The sequence below is a fragment of the Homarus americanus genome, unplaced genomic scaffold (genome assembly GCF_018991925.1).
Source record: "Homarus americanus isolate GMGI-L3 unplaced genomic scaffold, GMGI_Hamer_2.0 scaffold5434, whole genome shotgun sequence".
In the NCBI taxonomy this organism is placed as follows: Eukaryota; Metazoa; Arthropoda; class Malacostraca; order Decapoda; family Nephropidae; genus Homarus; species Homarus americanus.
Window position 1 is genome coordinate 389,907 of NW_024722814.1, and position 24,357 is coordinate 414,263.

Consider the following 24,357-nt stretch of genomic DNA (forward strand, 5'->3'; position numbering starts at 1 on the left):
ACTCTTGTTGACGCAGGGACGAGCGACTCACTGAATAAAATAACTTTGGTTCACAACACACCAATACTTTATCTCAGCTTAGGAATAACGGAGAATCATAAATACTTAATTATCGGTGTAGAACCATTTAGTTATTAGTGTAAAATCATTAGTTAATTACCGGTGTACATTGAAAGATTAATAACCGATACCGTGAATAATATAGACAAACAGGTACTGATATCGGTAAGGGTATCGGTACAAACATCAACTGAAAACACTTGTATTGGTTCATGCATAAGAGATACTACAATCATGAAGGAGAATCAATACTGTATATCCTCTATTAGTTCAGAAGTTCATTAAGGAAAAAATCCCAATATCTATCATATTAGAAAAAAAACACGTAGAAGAGTTCCTTTGATTTTGTCTCTGTATCTTTAAGGTGAAGTAACCCGTAGATACATCCTCTAGAGGAGGACTTTAGAGCGAGGACACACAAAATATGTAAGAATGATGGCAAGCTAAAGAACGAGTGTTGTGGGGCTGAATATCGGTAATAACGATAATAATAAAAATAACGATAATAACGATAATGATAATAAAATAACGATAGTAATAGTAATAATAATAATAAGAATAATAATACTAATAATAATAATAATAATAATGATAATAATAACGATACTAACGATATAATAATAGCAAAAAGAACGATAATAACGATAATGATAATAGTAAAAATAACGATTATAACGATATTAATGATAATAATAGCGAAAATAACGATGATGATAACAATAATAATAATAATAATAATAATAATAATAATAATAATAATAATAATAATAATAATAATAATAATAATAATAATAATAATAATAATAATAATAATAATAATAATAATAATAATAATAAATGGTCAATATTGTATAAGGGAGAGAGAGGGTGAGATGTGCAATAGATTCTTCACCTGATCGCTGCATAAGTGAGGATGTATGAGGGAGGGAGACTAAATTAATAGTGCATTCTGGTGACGTTGAATTATATTTTGTTTTATATTGAAAGAGAGACAGAGAGACAGACAGATAATGAGAAAGAGGGGTGGTTGAGAAAGAGAAGGCTAAAATGAGACAAAGAGAGATTATGAGAGAGAGAAAGAGATAGATAATTTTTCGAGTTACTTGTTAAGTAAATGGGAGGAGCATGAGGTACGTAGTTGATGGTGATTTAGTTTTTTTAGTTTAACAAATTTATTGATAAAGCTTGGAGTACAGTTTGCCTATTCTGAGTAATTCAGTCAGGTCTTGACACTGACGGTGGTATCACTTCTCACTGCCACACAGGACAGAGGTTCATACACAAAGGAATAGATCAAATTCATGAGCAGTATATATAGGTCAGAGTCATGTGGGTCATGTCACTGTTCACTGCCATGCAGGTCAGTGGTTCATATACATTGGACGTCATATTCTAATTGAAGACTAATCAGTGTGGGCTAGCAAATTTTGAATAAACAGGAAGAATGTCTTCAAGCACCCCTGATTCAATGTAGTAATTACAAAGTTCATGATACAATAAGCCTGGTGGCCTGAAGTCTTTGACAGCGTCACATTCAATAATATAGTGTTCAAGTGTATGCTTTAAAGGTTTATCACAAAGTTTACATGCCAAGTGTTCCGGTAAGGGTAGAGCGTCACTAACTTGCCAGATGTGTCCGTATCCTAGCCTAATTCTGGCCACGACTATATCACATTGTCTAGTTCTGTCCTAATGCTGGTCATACCGGTACCTCTTGTCACAAAATTTGTCATATTTACTAATGCTACAACTGTCAGGTCTCTCTGCATTTCTCAGTTCTTCTAGATCAGAGTTCATGATTCTGACCTGAATGTTTTTAGGTACAGCATTGGACAGGCCAAGGTCACGGTCAACATTTTCTTTCTTACATGCCTCATTGGCCAGTCTATCAGCACGGTCACGATACCTAATTCAAACATGGGACGGAATCCACATAAATTCGATACGAGAGTTGTTATCATTGGCAGTTATCACATTTATTTATTATCACAGACAACTTTAGACATAGAGCCTGACGGACTGTTCATTGATTTCAAAGCACTTTGAGTGTCACAGAATATCACCCCACCTCCATTTTCTAAGGTAGTCTGTAGTTAAGTACGTTCCAGTTAGTTCAGTTTGTGTTGTGCTGGCCCAGTTGATCAGTCTTTGTTTGTTTGACACTATCATCTCTTTTTCTTTATATATTACAATTGCACAGCCTGTTCTACCTGTGTTTGTCTGCACAGAACCATCAGTAAAAGCATAACATTCACTTGATTTAATACTCTCTATGTGTCTATTAATAGTTTCTAGTGTGACACATCTCATCACATCGGTGTTTAACATTTGCTTACTACCAACAGGAGTGTAATTAATAGGAACTGATATATCCAGCCAAGGAGGAATGGCATTAACGGGTTCGTCTGGGGTGATTGGGACATTCAGTTTCAAAAGATCTGCAACACTTTTATGAAGCCACGCCCCAAAGAGAGTCTTTTGTGGAAGGTTAGCGAGATGGTCGGGATTACTTAGATAGAACATCAACTCAGTTTGAGCTGTATTTTGGGGACCATTGTTCTTCAAAACTTTGACGGTGAGAGGTGAGACGTGAGAGGTGAGAGGTGAGGTAGCTAATGGTAGAGTAGATAATTAAATGGTTCCCTCTGTAGTAACTGTACCCTCTTATCACTGTTGCCTGAGCCTTGGTAGACTTAACACTGTTGCCTGAGCCTTAGCAGACATATCACTGTTGCCTGAGCCTTAGTAGACATATCACTGTTGCCTGAGCCTCGGTAGACTTAACACTGTTGCCTGAGCCTTAGCAGACATATCACTGTTGCCTGAGCCTTGGTAGACGTATCACTGTTGCCTGAGCCTCAGCGTTAAGGAAACCAACAATCAAACTTTAATTGTGTAATGACATTTCAGTATCTAGGTAATCATACGTGACCTCCCTAATCCCGGCCCACACGGCAATCATCTCTCTCAATGGCAAGATGATCACTACCGTCCATTAACTGATTAGATCTGAGTTACTCCATATCGTCCACGTCATTACGAATCTTACGTCAAAGGATTGTTATTCAGAGTTTTTTTTTAACCCCCCATCACTCGGCCGTGTCTACAGCACTGGTTCAGGAACACGTGGTCGTTAGGTGGTGAAGCGATGGGTCAGGGGCACCACACGCCATCCAGGTCGAAAGTCAATAACAAGTTACCAAGTTCTTCATAAGATTCCTGGAAAATATTTAATCTAGGTGGAAGAATAATCACTTGAGGCCTATTAAAGATCATTTTATTAACCCCCTGGGGTAGGTGAGGTGAGGGGCGGGGTCCCTGGGCCAGGTGAGGAGAGGGGTGGGGTCCCTAGGTCAGGTGAGGTGAAGGGTGGTGTCCCTGGGCCAGGTGAGGTGAGGGGTGGTGTCTTTGGGCCAATTGGCTAGTTTATTGTGCACCCCATCGTGTGAGGGGTAGAGCCTAAGAGTTGCAGACTAGAGGCTACAAAGTGTCTGTGCTATCACTCTGCTGTGCGTATGGTGACGAAAGGGACTCGGTTGTGAAATGACAATGTGTTTCTTGATCTACAGTACACTAGAGTCGGCTGGGGTAGGAGACCAAGGTTATTTACTCACCTGTTGTGGGTGTAGATGGGGTCCCTTGTCCAGGTGAGGTTAGGGACGGGGTTACCTGTGGCGGAACACTGTGTGCTCACCCTTCCTCCTTCCTCAACCATCACACGATCACCTGTTTGCACCTTCTCTGGCCCGTCTGAGGAGAGCACAAGATACCATCCATGTCGCCTCATAACTCATACCAAGATCACAGACATACTACACATACTACACATACTACACATATTACACATATTACACATACTACACATACTACACATACTACACATACACCGATACTTTTGTGCAGTAAGTAGCGTCTGCCACACGTAAAGGCTTAAAAGATAAGTTTGGCCTCTCGTTACCTGATAAGATTCAACCCCTTAAGTAAAGATCATTATTTATAAGAGTATCTTTAACATCAAATATTGTAATTTTAGGTTCAGAATGTTCATGAATAAGAGGTGTTCATTACGGGAGAATTAACTGGGTGTTCTTCTCTGTGTGTGGATGAGATGATTGTTCTTCATCAGTGTGTGTGACGAGCGTGTTAACTATATCAGAGTAATTATTACAACACTCACACTGGACGTTGAGATAAAAGGAAGCGTTCACTGATCCCCTCTGGCTGTAGGCGCTGACGGAGTAGTGGCCGGTGTGTTGCCTGGTGATCCGCCCCAGCTGTAGCTCCTGCCCCGTCCCCATCAGCGTCTCTTCCCCCCGACGCCACCAGTACCTGTACGGGACACTCACCTGTCATCCACACACCTGGATATCTTAATTAACAGATAATTACTCGTATTTACACAATCTCAAAAATTACCTTCAGTAACACCTGTATAGATATTAGCTTAAAGGTGAGATGGTTGCTCTATTATTATTTAAGATAATCTATTATACGACAATATAAATGTCTATTCACTATACAACAGAATTATAGTATTCCCGTTCTATGTGACATAACATTGGATGATTTAAAAAATATATATATAAAAACATGATTACTGAGCGTTCATCATTTTATCCAGAAACCATTTTTTTTCCCGTGGGGCGTCCATGAAATTGGAAAGTATCTTGTAGCGTAATAAGATGCCAGAAAAATATGCAATAAAACATCCGCCGTGACGAAAATTTTACACACAAGGCGATGCAATAATGGCGCCCCACCACAACACTCTGTCATATAGCTCTTTTTTGCAACCAAAATTGGTCGTGGTGATGGTCTTATAACAACACTGTGTGTGTGTGCGCGCGCAACCAAAATCTTGTGACTGACTTGGGCTACAGCGTTAAAAACATGAAATTATGGCAAGAATACCAACATGTAAAGTTAACCTGTGTGAAGACTTAATCAAAGTCTAATACACACGAGGAAATTATTCTCAGTCGGTCAATATTTAATCTTTATAAAACGATTAAGATTATCCATTAGAACCAACAGCTAGTGATACAGGTAGCCATTCTGAACGGCTGAGGTTGAATACAATATATGATGGATTACATGTAACGCGTGACCAAGTGTTTAGCCATGAGTGACTTGTTATGTTTGTAAAGAATAAATATTTTGCATGCAAGTTAACAAACAAGCTTCAAGTATGAGACGTGAACACTGAACAATCACTGCTGGTCCACAATTGAGCTCTATGTTATTATGATCAGTCAGACTGCTTGAATTAATCCTTAGTGGTATATAGCAACACATAGATAACTTAGTCACAATGCGAAATACATTATCGACCTAACACACAACACAACGTCCAGGGGCACTTAACATTCATGGACACGCTGTTGTGTTCTATATAGACACAAGACATTTCTACAAACTAATCCTCAGAACAATAAGTTAGAACACTGAGTAAACCAGAGATATTTCAGTAGAATTTCATCATAAAATAGTTTCTAGAGACAAAGAATATTGAACAGTATAGCGTATAGGAAGAATATATATAGAATAAGTAACACACAACTATAAGTCCAATTAAAAATCCTTTGGTTCACACATTCCACCGTCCACTAAAATGTAATGTCATGGTTGGTTCGTTTTTATTACTCATAGAAAAATAAATTATGTCTGGTCAACAGTCTTCCACCCATCACCCAGCCTGCCACCCACCACCACCCATTCTCTCCTTCCACCCTGCCACCCAGTCTTTTCTTCTACCCTGCCACCAACCACCCATTGTTAACAGGTCCCTCATTTGGGTCACACCGGGTCACTAGGAGGTGGGAGTAACTAGGTGGGTCACACAGTACCTGGCAGGTCCCGGGTTGGCGGCTGCCTCAGCGTTCACCACCAAGTCGTCACCCTCGTACACGTCGATCTCTGGGGGCGGCTTCGCTACCCACACCGGCGAGTCTGTCGGGGAGAGAGCCAAGATAGTGCTATACTGCCTGGCTGGTCTGTCGGGGAGAGGACCAAGATAGTGCTATACTGCCTGACTGGTCTGTCGGGGAGAGGACCAAGATAGTGCTATACTGCCTGGCTGACTCACTGAAGATAGAGTATATACCGGGGGAGGGAACGCTGTGCTGTGCTGTGCTGTGGTGTGCTGTGCTATATGAAGATGTACACTACGTATCACACACACACACACACACACAGCCATGAGCCATTAAGTATTGTTTTTTCTCTTTTTTTCTACAAATAATAAAATGCGGCTAAATTTAGTTTCCTTTGTTTCAGAATTGACCTGAAAGTTTAAAAAAAATATGTTATTGCCACAAAAATGTATAAGTATTGAAGTTAAGGCCGTATACTGAGTTCCTAAAGAGATATTACTGTTTCTTTCTTCACTCGAGGTCAAATCAGGTCATCGTCTGTCTGTTCATTGCTTGACAGGACGCTGCTTGTAAGTTGCTTGACAGGGCGTTGTTTGTAGGTTGTTTGATAGGGCACTGCTTGTAGATTGCTTGACAGGACGTTGTTTGTAGGTTGCTTGACAGGACGCTGCTTGTAGGTTGCTTGACAGGACGCTGCTTGTAGGTTGCTTGACAGGACGCTGCTTGTAGATTTATTGACAGGACGCTGATTGTACAGTAGGTTGCTTGATAGGACAGACGCTTCTTGCCTCGATAAATTTCCACACAGCTTTCACATCAAAACAAGCCAATATAATTTTAAAAGATCATTGGTATTCATCAAGGGAGAAGTATAGTGAGAAATATGACTTAATTTAGCGTCTGGAAATGTTACTGATTCATATGATGTGGAAGACGAAGAAATGGTTGAGAATGGAGCACCTCCTCACCTCTCGCTGAATACTGTACCGTAACAAAATACATTTACTGAATAGAAACCCCCAAATGGTTTTCCTGAAGAGACGCTGAAGGTAAATAAAAGACTTGATACATACAAACTCAACTAACAATGGTCATGCTGAGGGAGTTTTTACTTTTGTTATGCCAGAGCTCAAGTTTTCATCTCAGGAAGCAACGAGTTCTTTGAAAGTCAGGGAAAAGAAACCTTGTAGTGTAGTGTATAGTAGTTAGGCTGCCTCGTGCTGCTGGTACCTGATGAGTTCCTCGTGTATTTGTCCTCCCTTCTCTGGTCTTATGAGATGTGATTGTTGATGGTAAAATATTAAGAATGTATTTGGTCACCGTGGATTATATTCCTATGTTTGATAGATGGATTCGTACAATTAAAATTATTAAAGAAAACTCTCACCAGTGTTCGTAGACATTCTGTGTTCTTGACCTTCGTTATGGCTCAGTTAACAGGTCTACATTAAGTCCAGCATATATACGTAGTGTTTCAGTCTCAAGTTCGTGGTTTCTGTTGCGTGAGGCGCCAACTGATGTCCCTTCATAATAACTGTTAGAACCTTTTAGGGAACGTAGAGTAATATTGAAGTTTTGGGTTTTTTTTTAATACTCTCGTTATATTCATTTTATCACCACTATATTTATATATCAAATCGTCTTGTCTGAAGGAATCTCAAACTAAATTAGATTATTATATTTGGGTTGGGAGTTTGGATTCTCTAGAGTTGCCTGGTAACAATGTAAACAGGTTCCTATAAAAGTTTATTTAGTAATAATAACAAAGTATCATTATGTCACCGAAACAAAGTTCATGATTCCTAAACAGTTGTTACAGTTTCAGAAATTATTGAAGGTTAGGTTACAGGCCAGGTTACAGGTTTATTGAATCATGTAAAAATATGCTTCTCTTGGTCATACAGTCAAACTAAAGTCTTCGCATGAATTTCTCTCATAGTCCAGCACATTGGTCATCACTAGTGTGTGCATTGATAGAATAAATCAACAGCGTTGAATTGACTACTTGCAAAAACTAGTCACATTCCCAAGTGATCTCGCTATTCTATTGCAAGAGTCAAAAAGCCGGGACAGCTCTCGCCTCTCCTGCTCAATGAAATTACAAATGAGCATTTGTAGAGCTTTGTAAACTGACAGTGTGAATTGGAATTCACTTTGGCGACTCATTTCAATTTTTTCCTGTATAGAGGCTGAAAACCTTTATAAATTAAAAAGTGATTAAAGACGACTTACTAGAAGAGACAGACAAAGGTTTTTAGTGTGACAACATTAGAAATTGTTTGATGTTTATTAAAGTTCTTGAGTGAAGTTATGGTACCTAATCTCCAGGTGATCCTTGTATTCCATTATGTAATTCCAGATTTCATCATCAGTCAATATCACAGCCCCTCTAACCCTATCATCCACCCCTCACTCAAGGCTTGTTACCTGTCCTCATTATACCTGTTACCAGCACACCTGTCAAGAGCACACCTGTCAAGAGCACACCTGTCCTTTTTCTTTCAAATTTGTTTTCCCTCTGGATAAAGTACCCAGATTTCTCTCTCTCATCACAACCCCTGTCGCTATTTCTCTATATCAATGTTGAAAAATGTTGGGAAGGGGAAGATCTCACAAGTGACCAAACAGACACACACACACACACACACACACACACTGTACTGTAAGAAAGTGCAAACATCAAGCACAGAGAACATGTATCTAGAGCCAGGCAGAATTAAATACCATAAAGCCAGTTGAGTAGGGTGTGAGAGAGGTGGTAGAGGAGTGAGTGAGTGAGTGTTTGGTGTGCCAGTCAGGTCCAGGCAGCAGATGCTATACACGACCGTGACTGTCAATATGTACACTGGCGGCGAGGGTGAGGAAGACTGCTGTAGGCAATAAGCAGGGAAAGGCTTCAGTGGACGTGCAGGAGATGCGTAGAGAAGTGAGATGATGCTGAATACTGATGGTACAGTCATGACCCGCGATTCATTTAAGATTTTGTTGGCCTTAGAGTGTGGAAGAGTGTAAAGGAAAAGTGTAAAGGAAGATGAAGTTAAGGTGAAACGCATACAAAATGAGGTTGACTGAGAGGGAAGAATTGGATACAAAACTCGGTTGGAAGGAAGAAGTGTAGACCGTGTAGGTACTATGGTAAAGGCTTGAAAAATAAGTAACTGTATACAATATAAAAATAATGAAGTTGAATATATGAACGAGGGTGAGGGTATGAACGTTATCGGTGTGTGTCTAGTGGGAGTTAAGACGACCACTGTAGTGTAACACCTCACAGAAAATTTATTTATTCTCGATGAAATTATAATAAATCAATATAATATTTCGAAATTTATATTGTTGGATCTATCGTGTTCCGGACATTCAGTGTGTCCAAATTATATTAAAATATTCTCTCATCAGCTGGCAGAGTGGTAAGGCTCAGTATATAACAATGTAAATAAGCAACATTTTATGAACTGGTTTTAGTTGTCGTATGAGCGCAGTGCATTAGTAAATTATTAAAGAATGGCTTCTGACAGAAATATAAATATTGAAATTATTCTCACGCGAATTAAATCTGGTATAGATGTGGGGTGTTGTTCTGGTAGACCTGCACAGCTGTTGATTAACTAACATCTGCGTGTGCCTCTCTCTAACACTACCAGGGAAGCAACACAGTAAAGGTCATAATAAAACACTCGTTCTGGATCATAGTTTGAGTCGTTAATAATATATGATAAGTTTCTAAAGGTCAAAAGAGTAAACAAAAACTCAACTTGAATAACAAGATTCTCTGTGTCTGGTCTGGGCGGTACAGTGTAATGTTTTCTCGAGGAATTTATCGACTATGGACAGACAATAACACTTAATCTGCGGTTCTTGATGTCCTGTACGTTGATAGTCCTTGAAATATATCTCTCAAGCTCCAAAGTATAAGTCAAATCAATAACTTATGGAATATAAACTGAGTATAAACAGTACATATAAATCCTATTGTTATTGGGAGAATCAAAGTGACGACCAAAACATAATTGTTCGTTGTGTTGTCTTTTATCTCAAACTATGTATCAATTATTGGTAAATCATTTCATTGGTTTACATATCAAACTATTTTATGTTCCGGCTTTTGTGTCCTATAATACAACACGTTTACATTATATGTCATTTTTAGATAGACACATATGTGAGTATCTGAAGGTCGTGGGTTCAAACAAACAATCGTGGTTTAATATTTACTGAGGGGAAAAGTTGTTGGCAGGCGGATTTACTTATTTTGAAAGTGACTCTTAGATGAAGGCCATCATCATCATCATCATCATCATCATCATCCTCATCATCATCATCATCATCACCATCATCATCATCACTGGTAATTTAGGCACAAACGCTCTACTTAAATACATTATATAATACGAACCTTAATTAACTTTTTCTTAACATACAATTTGTTACAAAAAAGAAATTGATCTTCTCCTGTCGCTTTACTCATAACCTTCTCTCACCTGATGATGATGATGATGATGACCTGGGTACACATACACTAGTAAACCAATACCTATACATATACACACGAATATATTGTACAGGAATAATAAATCAATAAAAAGTTTCTTAAGAGCCACACAAAACTCGCTTCCTTCATACCGTCATCGTGGACGATATATCCAAAAAGTCAAACATCTCGCTGAAAACTTCCTTTTTCCCGGCAGCCGCCCTTGACAAGTTATAGAGCAGCGCCAGAAATATAGTTGTGAGTTACGACGCGGCAGTGAGGGAACAAACTTGGTCGACGACGCCTCCCAGACTGACGTATAAACCTTAAGTTCAGATCGAACTTACTCTAAGTCTCGCTCACTTGTTTATTCGCATTATGGTGTAAACTTTGACAGCTTTCTTGTTTAGCTTAACCTACCCTACCCTATCCTATCCTACCCTACAAAATGTTCAGGCTATTATAAGAATCTGCTGAGGGTTTATAAATGAAAGAAATTTAATATAGATCCAAGTAGTCTTCATTATATTTAAATCGGATTACAAAATAATGAACTAAAGAGGATATGAGAGAGAGAGAGAGAGAGAGAGAGAGAGAGAGAGAGAGAGAGAGAGAGACTGCCTTTGTTGTTGAGAATCAGTAGTGAAAATACACCCAGGGGTAGACTGATGCCTTAGCGAAAAACGGAACGATTGATTATGACGTAGAACTGAAAATGCGAACAGGAAGGAAGTCAGGTGAAATTTTGCTAGATACCGGTACACAGAGAGAAAAGTACACAGATATTTTAATTAAAGGAGAAGAAAGAGTTGCAATACGTAGGTTAGTTGATAAGATAAAGTGAGGAAAGTTTACCGACACAAGGATGAGTAATGGTGATGAGCGGCCGGGTGTGTGACAGCCTAGTCGTGTGGCGAGAATCTGTCTGATGATCTGAGATTTATACGTGAGGCGCAGCTGGTGTGGTGATGATGATGGATCGTGACAGTGTAGAATGGTTTACTCTCTCCATCATAAAGTAACACCAGGGTATCGTTGTTTCCTGAATTTATGATAAAGTAAAACAGCTGTTCTTATAACTTACATGAAGCAGAGAAGTTCTAATTGAAGTTTATTATGAGTTACTTTCTCTCAATATGCAAAATGTAGTTTGCGTAAACTTAAAGACGATATCGTAAGTTTTATTTTCGGGTAGACGTAACAAAATATTATATAGTTTATGAGATAAAGATCTTATAACAATAACTCCGCGTAACAAGTGTTGTTGTGTTCCAGGCAGTATTTGGCTCCAAGTGTGGTGTAGTTAAAGGTGTTTTGTATTGTTGACACTGTAATCAATCATAGGAGCGATTTTGGTTTGTGCAGGACAATAAGACCCTTGTCGTTGACGCGATGAGTATAATTCGGTCAAAACCTGTTAAAGAACAATTCGCATATAACAAATGCTGGTATATCAGGACACACAGTATGAATAGTACGATCAATATGCAGTATGTCACCTATTAACCTCTTAAATATAGCTCACATGTTACAACTGCTGATACATCAGGACACAGTTTGTATAATATGATCAATGTACAGTACATAAATACACTTATTAAAGTTATTTAGAGTTCATAAGAGGATTCAACAGTTCACACTCACGTCTTGGGGTCTAGGGTTAGATCAACGAGAACAAATATAATGTCCTGCTGGAAGATGTTGGCTGAACGAAAAATCAAGATGCTGTCTCTACGGTAGAAGGCGAGACTCTGGTCCTCAGGCAGTCACACAGCTCCTGCCAGCTCCATCTCGCTTAGTAAGCTATCCTGAGTTGCAAACAGTTTCTTCACTTAACATGTGGCCGGCACGTGGCGATAACAGAACACACAGACACACACACACACACACACACACACACACACACACACACACACACAGACACACACACAGACACAGACACACACACACACACACACACACACACACACACACACACACACACACACACACACACACACACACACACACACACACACACACACACACACAAGATTTGCTACTTATTAAACTAACATCACCATTACACTACAAACATACAACTAAGAGGAAGTAACAAGCGTCGGGCGACTCCGTAAAGTAAGACAGTAGGAGGTACTCACGCAGCACGTGGAGGGTGAGCGTGGTGTGGACAGCGGGACCCAGGCCGTTGTCTGCCTCACACAGAAACATCTTACCGTTGTCTCCCGCTGTTGTCCTCAGCTGCATCTCCGACCTGGGTAGGAGAGAGGACTCGTGAAACTCCCCTGGGGAAGGAATGACGCCTTGTGCTGCTCTTCCCTAGGGAGGATCTGTGGCGCTCTTCTCTACTTGCGAGTGAGGTATTTGATTACATAAGACTCTGACCCCGTAAGACTCCTTGAATAAAACGAATTTATTCCTGACTATTGCTTCAGTGGCAGCACTTTAGATATCTAACTATTGTTCCAGAAACACAAGTAAAGATCTTTAACCATATTAACAACTGGACCTGAGGCTTAACACCAAAAGTTATCGAATAAATATCAACAAGAGAATTAACACCAAAAGTTGCAATATGAACAGTGACAAGGGTCGTGCACGGGAGTAATGTTATCTGTGTTTATGAACTTGAAAGATCTGAAGAGATTAAAGTCTTCCTTTGTGGTGCCTCAACATTTTATGACCAAGATTGTTCAGTTTAAACAAAAAAGTCACCGTCATTGCGGTACATAACACTGCTGGATACACGTTCACCTTGAAAGATACTTTTAGCAGGACTTTAATAACTGTCTCTAGTATGATGGTGTTTGTACTGTACCGGTGTCATGTGTTGAAGTGGTTTATGGATACTTCGTCCCATAGGAATATCCCAGGGTCAAGACTCGAACAAAAGCACCGTAATGTGAAGAATCATACAATCCCATTTGCTTGTCTTTGCTGGTGTATCAATAATTTCTGGTGTGAGGAAGTTTGCATGTATGTGAGAGTTACTTAAAGAAACCCAAGACTAAGATAATTTGTCGTCACCATGGCCACCACTATACTAGAGTATCAAGATAAGACTCACCTTGTGCTGGTGCCGCCAAAAGCTCCCTGATTACTCGTGACGGTGGCGTCATCTATGGTGACACCGTCCGACCTCCAGGTGATGTTGGAGGGCGGGAGGCTGGAGGAAGACTCACACGAGAGACTCACTAAAGCTCCCTCCTCTACTGTGGCGGGAGTCATTGACCCTGTCACTTCCCACGGTGCAACTGTGAGAGAGAACGACATGTGAGGTCAGACACCCCTTACCTGCTGGTGCTGTTGGCTCAGTGACCCCTGGGACACACAGCCAGGGAGAGAGATAGAGAGAGGAGAGAGGGGGAGGAGAGAAAGAGATAACACGTTTCTCTAGAACGGAGAATCTTGTTTCAAGTTCAATAAAATAAAGAAAAACAAAGTCATTTGATTATAATTTATATTTTTCATCCATAATACCAAATTTTCCTCCCCAAAATCAAAACATTCCGTGTTGTGAGTAATAACAATGTCTCTCTCTTTTACCTGTTCCTGGCACACAGTCTAGGCGTTTCATATTACCGGGAAAACAGAACTTATATTTTCACTCAAATACAATAAGGTTGTTGCCGGATACAGGAAGTCATCTTTTTCCTCTTCAAATAGTGTTAACTTGTAGTCGTAGTATATATATATATCATGATTTCAAATGTCACAGCCTAACCTAACCTAACCTAACCAAACGGATGCACTTTTTGAGGAAACTTTAAAAAAACGTAGATAATATGAGAAAAGTTTCAACAGACAGCCCTAGCAAAAGTCTCACGTACTGCTTACATCTGTACAGTAACACACACACACAGCCGGAGTTTGTACAGTCACTCAAAAAAACTATCTGTACTCGGGATGATCAATGAGTTTCAGAATGAACACTGCGACTCCTGTTGTCTCGGTAGGGGTTGTCAAAATACTTCGTCCGTTGTATCATATTTTTCAACATAATTTTGAATAGGTAGTTGTTGTAACGTTAGTAAAGTTGAAACAATCTTATATAATATCTAACCTTAATACCCATCTCTTCTATCAATGAATGAAATAAAAGAATGAACTTGATGCACTTCAACATAAAACAGCATCGTATTCTATCACACACCTTCATGATAAAACCAATACCAGTCAGTCAGTTTATATTCCAAGACCAGAAAAATACAAATTGAGTTTCATGAAGTGTGTGTAAAGGTGTGAAGTGTACTCAGTGACGCGTCAGAATGAGAATAAAAATGTGAGTGAGTGTTAGGAGCTGTGTGGTGACGACCAGAGTACATGTTGAGTGAGAGATGAGGGAGACAACGCCTAATATTGTGTTATGAGAGTAAAATGTGAGAGAGATAGGATAACAAGAAGCCACTTTTAAAGTATCACAGAACCTAACCTAACCCAACCAAGTCACTTTTAAAATATCACAGAACCTAACCTAACCTAACCCAACCAAGTCACTTATAAAATATCACAGAATAATTGCCACCTCAAGACGCTACTACCATCAATGCTGTAGTAATGACCCAGAATGTTATCAATTACTCTGTAGGCGATTTATACCCACAACAAACACATAGTTGGAGGAGGAGGAGGAAGAAGAGGAAGGAAAAGCAAATATTACCCACGTCAGTTTGAAAAAAAAGATATTGAGACAGACACAGACACAAGGGATCGTGCTGGGGAAAAGACGAAGATAGACCGACACAGAGTTAAAGAAGATAGGAAGTTCCTTGGTGAAAAGATAGTGGGGGAAGGAACCTGACATAACCCTCATGACGAAGCTAATACTACGGTACCTCTGTGACCAAATAGATGTGTAAACAACCATAGGACAACGGAAGAAAATAATACAACGTTAAAAGTCTTCATGGATGAAAAGATAAAAAGAGGAGAGGAGAGGGGAGGAGGATGGAGAGAAGAGAATGATGGAGAGGAGAAAGAAATTGACAGGAGAGGAGAATGGACAGGAAAGAAGAGCAGGATGAAAAGGAGAGAAGGGTGGAAAAGAGAGAAGGATAGAGAGAAGAGATAAGGATGGAAAGAAGAGAAAGATGGAGAGGAGAAAAGAAGAGAGAGAGAGAGAGAGAGAGAGAGAGAGAGAGAGATCGGACGACAAGCAGTATGCATCACCGTGAAGCATTATTTATATTCAAGGATAACAATGATAATAACATGAAGAAAACCAAAGAAGAGAGTGAGGTATTGTGCAGCACTGAGCACCTTATGCTATATGATCGTTCCATTAACAAGTGGATTTGATGAGTAGGAGGAAAAACACAGGAATGAACTGACTTTCTTTATTACTTTAACTGAGGCATATGCAAATTAGCATGGTAAAAGATCACATGTGTCTCGTTATGTCAAGGTAAGAAAGATATGTGTAAACCTCGGTAACATCAAAGGACTACACAACTGCTGCTCAAATGTAAGCCTTAAGTGACGCCATCCACAAGAACAGCTTAGCCTCTATACTGACCCAAATCCCCTTGAAATAATCTCATGTTCAGTATATTATTCACGAAAATTTATGTGCAATTTTAATACGTTTTATGGTGAACTTTATGCATCTATTATGAAGTCTGAGTAGTGGATAGAATCACAATATATATACTTTATGTACAATGTTTATACATGGAATAATTTTGCATATACGAAGCCGCTGTTGTTTTTGTTCGTGATTTTGTTGTTGTTGTGTTGTTGTTGTTGTTGTTGCATTTGTTGTTGTTTTTGCCTCGATTTTACTCATACGTATAGAAATAATTCGGTAAACTTTCTGAACACCTATAAATAATCCTGAAAATAAACCTTCATTAATATTTAAGTTCTCATTAATCATTTCAGAAAGGAAAAGATAATATTCCTACACGACAGCCAAGTCAATCAGAATTTGTCGAGTCGTCTTAATCTGTCACTGAAACTGGTGGTAAACTAAGTAAGATCAGTGGTTACTAATCTTCCTTGAATAGACCAGAACTAGAATAATTGGGAATCCTCTCTAGTGAAACCTCTATTTAACGGACTATATGGAGAGAAAATCCGTTATATCAAGGTTTCACTATACACCTTAAAACCCTTTCATGCTCTGTGCAACCTAAGCGAAGACGTTACTGATAAACTTACATGTGACGGTGAGTCTGGCGGAGGCGGTGAGGGGGGCGCTGGTGCTGCCTACAGAGGTCACCTCACACGTCACTTTAGCACCGTTGTCAGCTGGGGTGAGTCCTACCTTAGCTCTCCCACGGGTCACGTTCATCTCCCTCACCACCTCCGTCGGTATCTCTTCCTCTTCCTTGTATATCCTGAAACAGTGTCACATGTCGACTCTCGTTAATGTACAGTACAGTATTGTGAAATCTGTGTTTTTCATATTTATGTTTTTATTCGTATACAATAACAATAATAATAATAATAATAACGATAACAACGATAATAATAATAATAATAATAATAATAATAATAATAATAATAATAATAATAATAATAATAACGATAACAACGATAATAATAATAATAACGATAATAACGAAAACAATGATAATAAGACGAAAACAAGAACAAAATAAACAACAACAATCAAAGCAGTATGATATAAACATTAACGAATACAGGCCGTCATGTGACCTACCTGATGGTGGGTGCAGGATGACCTCCCATGCTAGAACACAACAGGTCAATGGTCGTCCCAGCCAAGAACTGCCTGTGTAAGTCACCCTCGAACCTCGGTGGACCAGCGGGCTCTGCGTACCAAATGACCCCGTAAGGTGATTAAGTGTCTCAGGTGATTAGGGTGGTGAGGGACTTGACAGGGATTTTATTAAGTGGTGAGGGACTTGATAGGGATGTTATTAAGTGGTGAGGGACTTGACAGGGATGGTGTCTTAAGTGGTGAGGGACTTGATAGGGATGTTATTAAGTGGTGAGGGACTTGACAGGATGGTTTTATTAAGTGGTGAGGGACTTGATAGGGATGTTATTAAGTGGTGAGGGACTTGACAGGATGGTGTTATTAAGTGGTGAGGGACTTATCATAGTCTTGTTAAGTACTGAGACGTGAAGGACTTATCAGAGAGCGCCCGAGCGGGAAGAGTCTTATGGAGATGAGACCTAGAGACTTATTCTGGGAAGCATTAAATAGTAGGAGCTTCGTCGAGGTATTATTAAAATTTGCGAAGACTTATAACTCGACCTGATAAATGTTAAGAGTCTTATAGCAGTGAAATATAAATTGTTAAGGTGTGATACATTAAAACGCCAGGTTTAGTTAGGTTAGGTTAGGTTAGAGTTGAGATGCGTCACGTAGGTTAGGTTAGGTTAGGTTAGGTTAGCTTAGCTTAGGTTAGGTTAGGTTAGAGTCGAGATGCGTCACGTAGGTTAGGTTAGCTTAGGTTAGGTAGCCATTATTTATTTAGGTTTATTCAATATTCGGGATAATTAACAAAAATGTAAAAATAAACAAAAACGTTAAAGCCAATTTAGGTACAACGAAGTAAGGAAAATGTGTAGTAGAAAAGCCTGGTAGTGCCGTGTGAGGTGTTGTCAGCCTTGTGAGGGAAGTTGAGTAGTAGGGAAGGATTTACCAGAGATGGTCAAGTGTTCTCAGAATCTTTACAAAGTGTTGAAGTTTAAATTGCGTCAATACATTTTCAGGAAGAGGGTAAATATATCGAGAGAGAGATTGCTTATGGAGTTGTAAGGAGTATTGAAATATTTGAGAAAAAGTTTATAGAGTCGAATAGAAAGTTTAACTTTTTCATTTGTTAGAGTGAGTGAGGGAGTATTATTTTAGTACTTTAGTTAGATGATTGGAGTGAAAGTTTAAGGTTAATGGAAGACGAGAAAAGTATAAATAGAGCAAGAATTTATTAAGCGAATCGTCACACTGAGGTAAAAAATACACTTACTTGTGATGGCGATAATACGAGTCTTGGTCACAGTTTGGTCAATGGCGGGGTTAAGGGCTTTACACTCAACCACTACCTCGGTGACCTTACGTGACCTGACCTTGTAATGGGTCAACTGAGACGTAGTAACCCATCCTCCTGTGCTGACCCGTACCATCGTTTCTGGTTCGCCTGTCACCGTCTCTCCTACGCAGGACCACAACAAACATATCCTGTTACTCCAACATAATACCTACTGTCATAATCACAAGGAGAAACATCACTATTGACAGAAATGTTTTGGATAGAATATTATATAATGAATCATAGTCACACCTGGTATAATATCTAGGACAAACGCTACAGAGAACACCTGATTACCACAACACACTCTCAGAGCCCACCTGTTGCTGTTGATTATAGTTACCTGCCGCCACAAGTCAACGTATCATTACACTCAACTAACAATTATAGAAATTTTATCGCTGTCCTTATGTCATTAAAGCTCTACAAGAAATTAGATATGTTTACTATGTTGAATTATTATTGACCGCGAGAAATAAAAGGAACTGTAAAACGGAAACTCTTATATTAGCCTATACTAAACGGTAATTTATAGATATATTATTCAAAACTCTTGTAACATTAACTCTCCATCAGCTTATAGAGGTGGTGAGGGGGATGATTACCTACGTTCCTTTGTCCTTCTTACCTATAAAGGGGCTGATTATCTACCCATGGAGGATTGGAGGGGTGAAGGGGCTGATTATCTACCCATGGAGGGGTGAAGGGGCTGATTATCTACCCATGGAGGGGTGAAGGGGCTAATTATCTACTTATGGAAAGGGTGAGAGGAGCTAATCATCTACTTATGGAGGAGTGGTGAGGGGGCTTATTATCTACATATAGAGGTGGTGAGGGGGGGGGGCTGAGTATCTACCTACCTTGAACTCTCCAAACGAGCGAGGCGGGAGGGTTGGATTTGCTCGTCTCGCAAGTGAGGGAGATGGGCGCCCCCTCCTCCACCTGTGACGGCCCTGTCAGACTGACGAAGGACGGCACGTCTGAGGGAACACACGAGAGTCTATACCAAACATACAGTCATATATCTCTGTCTCATCACGCCTTTTGAGAACCTGTTGAGTATTTCACAATGAACACTAAGATTCATATTGTCTCGGAAGTACAGTATTGTCAAAATCCTTCGTCCGTTGTGTCAAATTATCTCACACAAAATCGTAAAGATACTTTTTGGTGCAATTATATCCTAAGAAACCATGATGTTATTAAAATTTGATAATATATCATAATGAATTACCAGGATTAAAGGACATGTCAACAGGTATCATTTTTTTTTACCCAACACACAGAAAGCAAACCCTTATCATGTTGGTTTTACTTGATATACCGAATTAATCCACATATTAGAGGGAACATTGACACAAGTTTATAAATGTCTGTACAGCAGGATGGTTGAGGGAAGCATGATACACACACACTGACACGGAACAATACACAGTCAACACGGAAAACATGGTAAAAGTAAGTAGAATTTCTTAGCTGTTGTGTCTACAGAGGAACAGACTAGAGCTGAATCTTGATCCATCCCCAGTCAGGTACCCTTTGGAATTCTGATGAGACACTGACTCCTGACCTGACCTGACCTGACCTGATCTGCCTGCATTCTCTAAGAGCATCGTATGAGAGATTCTTTTTGTTTATCTGATTATTTTTATCGTAAGCCACACCTGACAAAATTTCTTAACCAGTGAACTAACACCCTCGTATTATATTGATTGATAGCCTTGTATTCATGTATTATAATGAAAACTTATTGTATCTGTCGGATTTTTTTTTAATATTTCCTAAAAAAAAATGACATTCATCCCTCCTGTCATGTAATATTGATCAATTCTATACCAAGTGTTATCAATCAGCCTATCTGTGTAGCACCGCACTAACACAGGATGACGACCAAGAATTCCCTATTAAAGAAGTGAAAGTTGTCAGCTACAATACCCAATATTCACATCTACGTCTCTCTTGTTTCTGACACTCATACCTAGATAATTTTTGTGTCGGTGAAGCCATAATGTGAAAGAGATGTTTATGTCTCTCCACAAATCAATCAAACTTCCCCCCTTCACCCCTTCCCCCCCAAAAAAAAAAAAATCTTAAGTTCACAGAAACACAAGGCGGCACATTTTCCAACTCCCTCGGAGGTAATAAAGCGAAAGTTCTCGAGAGCCAAAGTTGAGGACTGTACTTGAGTGATGAAGAAGGGCCTCTACACCATATGACGCCACATCGGTGAGAACTTTTGACTCCCATAAACATTCCTCTCGTTTGTGTGTGTGAAAGTCTGACACACACACACACACACACACACACACACACACACACACACACACACTTCAATATAAATATGACGTGTACGAGTGTTGACATCGTGAAAAAAAATAATCCTCGACACATCACCGTTCCCTGCATCACTACGAGCACTAATGGCACACCACCCCAAAAAGACTTAGAAGGATAGCACGCAAATGACGGGCACACACACACACCACCCCGATCCACTTTTAAAGAAGAGGGGACCAGATCTTCTTGCGATGGCTCTCTCTCTCTCTCTCTCTCTCTCTCTCTCTCTCAAGAATTCACAGTCAACATGAGAGGTAGTTGGTTCACATTAAGAGTGAGAGAGAGAGAGAGAGAGAGAGAGAGAGAGAGAGAGAGAGAGAGAGAGATCATTATCACAGGAAAGTTAGTTAAAACAGCCAACGACCGGTGACACACACACACACACACACACACACACACACACACACACACACACACACACACACACACACACACACACACACACACACACACACAAACACACACACACACACACACACACACACACACACACACACACACACACACACACACACACACACACACACACACACACCTACAGTATACAAATAAACCTTAAAAAAATATTATATAACAAGACTAACAAACCCTCGTTGGTAACTATGTCCCCAACACTCTGAATTAACCCACCTTCCCTCGCCCTTAACCCACCTCCTACCTTAACCCATCCACCCTTAATTCACTTCCCCCTTTCCTCATTGACCCACCTTCACCTCCCCTTTGAACCCACTTCCCCCTCCCTCGTGAACCCACACCCTGCCCCTGAACCCACACCCCTGCTCCCTGAACCCACATCCCTCCCCTGAATCCACTTCCTTCCCTAATCTCATCTAACCCAGAACCCCTTCCCCTGAACTTACTCCCTTGAACCTCCATTCCCCACCCACCCTTTAAACCCACACACGGTTAGTTTTGCTCAATGGTTTTAGTGTAAGAAAAAAAAGGGCGAATAAATATGACATTACACCACATCCTGACCACCTGTGCCCCCCCACACCTGTGCCCCACACACACCTGTGCCCCCCCCACACCTGCGCCTCGCCCTCAAGCTTTATGGTATTGTAAATCATATGACCTGGATTTCATTTCATTTGGCACATATTTGAGTCTAAGTTATAACACTGCAAAACATGTGGCAATATGTAGCGACACATACTTAGTCACATGTTTATGTTTGATCCATTTTTAGGCTTATTGAACATGGGTGTCAGTATGTCGTTGTTTCTTATTAAGTCTTGAGGACGGTGAGAGAATCACCTTGTTATATGCATTAGGGAGTAATGCATACATTACTCAGGCAATACCTGACCTGTCTGGAAGTCATAGTGTAGGCGATGTTACGTTTAATACACCATAATTTGTCTCTAGAAAACCTACCTACCTCCCTCCCTCCCTCCTGAGGACAACACTCACAGTAGACGGTGAGGGACACGTTGGCCACCAGCGGCTTCTCCAGAAGGTCACTCCTGACGCGACACTCGTAGATAACGCCGTCGTCAGCGGCGGTGGCAGTAAGCTGATGAGTGTTGATGACCCCGGAGGCGTCGGCGGTGGTGGTGTCATCCAGCAGGAGGCCCTGCCGGTGCCAGGTGACCCAGGGGCGTGGGTTGCCCCCTGAGACTCGGCACACCAGGGTCCTCCGCTCCCCCGCCACCAACACCTCCCCCGTCTTGTACCCGCTGATAGCAGGCGGCCCCGGCCGATCTGTGGGAGAGTGGGAGTCATTGTGGGCGGCCCCGGCCAATCTGTGGGAGAGTGGGAGTCAGTGTGGGCGGCCCCGGCCGATCTGTGGGAGAGTGGGAGTCAGTGTGGGCGGCCCCGGCCGATCTGTGGGAGAGTGGTAGTCAGTGTGGGCGGCCCCGGCCGATCTGTGGGAGAGTGGGAGTCAGTGTGGGCGGCCCCGGCCAATCTGTGGGAGAGTGGGAGTCAGTGGTGACCACTGTAGAGAAGGAGAGATTACCAGTAGTGTAGTATCTCTGGGAACCAGTGACGGAGACTCTGTAGGTGTGTAGGAGAAAGAGGTGACAAAGGAGACACTACAGCTAAAGGGTACAAAGGTGACTGGAGACACAAGGGACCTGTGAGAGACAAAGCAATGGAGATTGACACTATATAAGGATTTTCCTCAGAAAAGCTTTGAAGCTTGCCAGTAGTGTTAAAAATTCCTGAGGTGGAGGAGGAGAGAGAGAGTGAGAGGGGCGGTGGGGGAGAGTTGGGGAGGATTTGAAAAAAACTCTCTACTTTTAGTTTTGACGTCGCCACCAGCAGTCAAGACCACGGTATGAAGACACACTATTGTCTCCATGAAGGTTATATCAAATTACACCAAGACAAAATCACCTTCAACAAATATCTATTATACTTACCGTAGGAGAACCTTACTATTTACCACATATTTAGCGCCAACAATACGATTAAATCAAAATAATTTATAGACAACATCATTCTAACAAAGATGGAGTCTCCTTTTCGTGTTATCTCTGGTGCATCAGATCAATCAAACACAACAATGGGAACAGCCGGAGAATACCAACGCATTGGCTCACTGATCGACCCTGACTGAACCAAAGTGAGGCAGTCGTTTCATTTTATGTAAAGCTTGAAGGGAAATACTGACAAGCAAACTGGCAACTCGAACAGAACAATTTAGATTCGGGCTATGTTTTTATTGTCAAATTTGGTCCACAATGTTATCGGGGGATTTGTAAACAGATCCGTAGTTAGGATTTACCGTAGTTACAAATCACCTTCGTAACCAATCGTCAGAACAAACCTTTATGAAAACAATTGGAAGAAAAGATTGTCAGTAACTTTGAGTTCACGCGAATACGAGATTGAATACTAGGTAAGGTTAGGTTAGGTTAGGTTAGGTTAGGTTAGGTTAGGTTACAATTTTTGTTAATTTTCATTTAAATATTTATTACCTTTACGAGAATTAATACATCGTTCACGAAATTATAGACAGAATAGTGCATTAGTGTCTACTGTTTCGGGTTCACGAATATGAATCTCGGGGTTCGTGGTTCAGGAGTAGATGCGACAGGATTTTTGTGGGTGATTATTTTAATTTCGTCAGCGATGTAATTGTTTTAAAAGTTTTCTACACATTTGCTATTGTTTGGGGATATGAGTGTTTGTTTATGATGTTTTTATTAAATCCGGTGGAATAAAGATAATTGTGATGCTAATTTACATTTGACTTTAAAACAGTAAAAGTTAAAAGTTAAAAATGAATGGCTTTCATTAGTTTAGTCTTTGCTTTGTAGTTTATAAAAAAAACCCGACATAATATCCAAATAGAACTAACAATGTGTTTTATTATGTAACATATCACGATTAAACATTAATCCTTACTGAGAAAAAAAAAGATATACAGTGTGTAATTTTTTCACTTTGTCATCTGGTTGCTGCTTGTTTAACCTTCACCATAAAGTATTAAGTAGTGATGTAGCCAAAATTAAAACATGGGTGAGTTAGCTTTCCAAAGATACGTATATGTGTATGTCTCAACCTAACCTAACCTAACCTAACCTAACCTAACGTAACCTAACCTAACCTAACCTAACCTAACCTAACCTAGCCTAACCTAACCTAGCCTAACCTAACGTAACCT

The 24,357-nt window shown here is 40.3% G+C and overlaps 1 protein-coding gene across 1 annotated transcript in view; it reads right to left on the minus strand.

Annotated features, from left to right (window-relative positions):
- The window catches only part of LOC121863150 (nephrin-like), a 171,171-nt gene that overhangs the window by 10,895 nt on the left and 135,919 nt on the right, over positions 1 to 24,357 (minus strand). The window contains exons 7-16 of the mRNA XM_042361640.1: positions 22,158 to 22,448; positions 19,268 to 19,387; positions 18,345 to 18,530; positions 17,069 to 17,180; positions 16,564 to 16,742; positions 13,472 to 13,658; positions 12,546 to 12,658; positions 5,907 to 6,009; positions 4,238 to 4,389; positions 3,675 to 3,810 (exon numbers count right to left, since the gene is read on the minus strand). Coding sequence (XP_042217574.1) covers positions 3,675 to 3,810; positions 4,238 to 4,389; positions 5,907 to 6,009; positions 12,546 to 12,658; positions 13,472 to 13,658; positions 16,564 to 16,742; positions 17,069 to 17,180; positions 18,345 to 18,530; positions 19,268 to 19,387; positions 22,158 to 22,448 — 1,579 coding nt within the window. The remainder of the gene's footprint in view (positions 1 to 3,674; positions 3,811 to 4,237; positions 4,390 to 5,906; positions 6,010 to 12,545; positions 12,659 to 13,471; positions 13,659 to 16,563; positions 16,743 to 17,068; positions 17,181 to 18,344; positions 18,531 to 19,267; positions 19,388 to 22,157; positions 22,449 to 24,357) is intronic.